General features: G+C 39.1%; 1 protein-coding gene across 1 annotated transcript; it reads right to left on the bottom strand.

The window, feature by feature from the left end:
• Window positions 1-345: 345 nt before the first annotated feature.
• On the bottom strand, window positions 346-2,920 carry LOC105781959 (cation/H(+) antiporter 4). The gene is made up of 3 exons (XM_012606472.2): window positions 2,660-2,920; window positions 1,560-2,552; window positions 346-1,470 (listed from the first exon to the last, which is right to left on the bottom strand). Exons 1-3 carry the CDS (start codon window positions 2,918-2,920, stop codon window positions 346-348), a joined length of 2,379 nt encoding a protein of 792 aa, XP_012461926.1.
• Between the last annotated feature and the right edge of the window lie 248 nt (window positions 2,921-3,168).

The following is a 3,168-nucleotide window of genomic DNA, read 5'->3' as shown; positions in this document are numbered from 1 at the left end:
ATTCGAATTTTTTTTTAATTTTTTTCAGTCGAATCGAGTTTTGCTCACCCCTAGAACCAACTAGCAAGAAAAGACGCTAACTGGTATATAAATAAATTATGAGGTTATGAAAGTTAATAACAAATTTGATTACGGTTGGTAACAGTAGTTACAAGGAGCCAAAGTTATTTTTTAAAATTTAACTTGAACAAATATATTCGATTCGATTCAAATTATATCTCACTCGACTTGATTCGAGAAAATTTCAAATCGAGTTAGGATGATAAAATAGGAGTCATCAACTCGATTAACTCGAAATTTTTTCACTCGATTCGATCGAACGCTCTCTCCTACCTGCATTGGGGCTTAAACAGTCCTTTGTTGCTGTTGTTGCACAATCAACAGAGAATAATTGCGAATAAAATCTGCAGATGAGAGTAGGTCTCCAATAATCCCAATCTCTTGAAATTCACACCATTCTTGTAAACCTAAGGTTTGAGGATCTTCAGTCTTGTATCGTCTCCCAACAATGATAAGTTGGTAGTCTTCCACAATGGATTGGAGAAAATTTGAAGTTTCCGGTCCATCATTTACATGTTCTTCAATGTATGTGAAGCATACACTTTGTTTGACATCGTTCAACACCGCACTATCAAGCATTCGATCATTCTCCGTTAAGATGACGCCTAAGCTATTCGCGGCTTTGAGATGGATTACGGTGAGGCGAACACTTTTGTCCTGGGAAATGCGTTTAGCTAACGCTAAAGCCTCCCTATCATCTTGACCCCCCAGGAAGATCACAGCAATGTTGTAGAATGAGGAGTTATCTGATGATAATGGATCTCTAATACCTGAGCCTTTTAGATTGCGGCGTCCTTCAACAAGGATCCCTACCGAGCAAGGCGCCTTTTCAAGGATATCGAAGTTCAGGGTTCTTACAGTTTGATCTTCTGATTCAATGCTCCCGTCAATGTACCACCTCCGATGAAATGGAAGTAGTATAAAGGATGTGAGGCGGTCCATGGCGAGGTTGCATATATCCTCGTACATCAAATTTGGCGGAGAGACTGCTGTGAAAACGGTCACTGATACAGCTCCCCAATTGTCCCGTTCAAATTGTTCGAAAGAGACCACGACATTCTCGGAGTATGATTTGCTGGACAGTGTTTTCTTCTGCTTATCATGAGTAATGAAAAGTGGTGTGGCTTGTCCACTGAGCTTGATAAGGTGAAGGACATCCAAAGCAATGGAGCTTTCTCTAGTTGGACAGGAGGCATTCAATTGGTTAATAATAGAATTGACATTACCCGGCACGTGAACGCAAACGATCAATCGAAGCTCCTGGTTGAGCCTAGAGTTCATGATTGTCCTTTTCTGGAAGCATAAATACTTCCTAGATGGATCGTAAAGCCTTTTCACAAGTATTGGCACGATGCTTGCAACCAAAATGATCACAATAGTCATGTGAGCAAATATATCTTCTGATATAACCTGAACTTGTTTAAGGGAATCAAACAAGAAATTATTAGACACATATAGATAAATGAAGACCAGAAACAATTAATATAAGAAATACATACTCTGTTGTCATTCATGATGCTGTAAGAACCCATCTCAACAATGCCTTTGGATATCATTATAAATGCAAGTGCCAAAGAATCCCTTGTGGGCATCTTGCATAATAAGGGCACTAGTAGAGAGACCCCAAATTTAATAATAAGTGCTACCATAGCTCCAAGGACTTGGTGATATGCAAATAAGTTTGAGTTCTTAAAGTAAGACAGATCAAACCTCAGGCCACAAGTTGTAGCAAATATAGGCAAAAACAATCCTGAAATAACGGGGTCTAACTTTTCGACCAAAGCAGATCCCAAAGGGGGTCCATCTGGGACAGCCAAACCAAAAATAAATGGACCGTATAGAAAATATATACGAAATAGGTCAGTGAACCTAGGTGACATCATGAATGCCAAAATGACAAGATAAAAGCATATATCTTTGATTTGGCCAGCCTCTGGCGTGCGTTTCACCATCCATTTCATCGCTGGTCGCAACACAAACACCACGATTACAATAAAGAGCATAGCTAGTCCAAAATCAATTAGAGCCTCTTTTCTTCCTTTTTCAAATCCTGTTTTCACCCATAGGCTAAACACCGTAAGAAATAGTGTCAGCATGTCACCTATAAGTGCTGCTGATAATCCAAGCCTGCCGAGTTCCGAGTTCAAGATTTTCAGGTCACTGAGAAGGCAATGTATGACTGGGAATGAAGTTCCAGAATATGTTACTGCGAGAAAGAAACTTTTGTTTGAAAACTCATTGCCTTCTTCGTGAAGCAACTTAATTGTTGTCATACAAGATACCAGAGGTACCACCACCGTAAGCAAACCAATACATATGGCCTTCTTTCCAGATTTCAGTGTTAAGCTAAGGTCCATTTTCACCCCACTTAAAAACAAAAAGAACACAAAACCAAAGGCTCCCACTGTCCCCAGAACTGAAACACTCTCCTCTGATATGTTAACCAAAGAATGTTGATCACTGAAAACCATAGGACTGAGTAATATCCCTGCCTGCATTAAGAAAAATATTGTCAAAGACAATCCTGGATTTCCTAAAAATGAAAAAAAGAAAAGAAAAAGTAATGTTATCATTTTGAGGCATGCATGCATGCACTTACGAGAAGCTGGGAGATGAACAATGGAAGTCCCAATTTTTTTAGCAGACTATGAATTGTTTGAGTGAGAACAAAAATGACAACCATCTGGAAATGAAGCCTCGGCCCAGAATAGTCCATCAACTTTTCATGCTTATCTTTTTGAGCTAGCAATGCAGCCAACCCTGGAGAGATGACGTTGGGAGGAAATTTAAGGCAAATCTCTTCTGATCTTTTCGTTCCCTCCATCCCTGTGGTGTAGGAGCTTGAATTACCATTCGCCATGGTTGTCCTGTTGGGTGTTACAAGCTACAAAGATATTGACGGGAATCCGCAAAGGATTGTGTTATTAGTGTTGGTGATTGAATGAAGACAAGAAGTCATAATTATTTATAACTTTAGGTTTCTTCATAAACAGCATCAAGCTTCTTACTCTTGCGTTTTCTTTTTTTTTCAATTTTAGTATTCTTGGTCTCAAAAACCAGAACCAATTCTTATTGTTTCAAACTTCCTATCAGTTAGAACCATAGATC

The sequence above is a fragment of the Gossypium raimondii genome, chromosome 13 (assembly GCF_025698545.1).
Source record: "Gossypium raimondii isolate GPD5lz chromosome 13, ASM2569854v1, whole genome shotgun sequence".
Taxonomy (NCBI): Eukaryota; Viridiplantae; Streptophyta; class Magnoliopsida; order Malvales; family Malvaceae; genus Gossypium; species Gossypium raimondii.
Note: the sequence above shows the minus strand (reverse complement) of the source record. Positions and strands in the feature narration are given on the sequence as shown.

Excerpts from the sequence above, each read along its gene's own strand:
- LOC105781959 (XM_012606472.2), bottom strand. The coding sequence starts at position 2,920 with ATGGCGAATGGTAATTCAAGCTCCTACACCACAGGGATGGAGGGAACG. Across the intron at positions 2,553-2,659 it reads TGTTCATCTCCCAGCTTCTC|GCAGGGATATTACTCAGTCC; the intron begins GTAAGTGCATGC and ends TTCTTAATGCAG. Across the intron at positions 1,471-1,559 it reads GCATCATGAATGACAACAGA|GTTATATCAGAAGATATATT; the intron begins GTATGTATTTCT and ends AAACAAGTTCAG.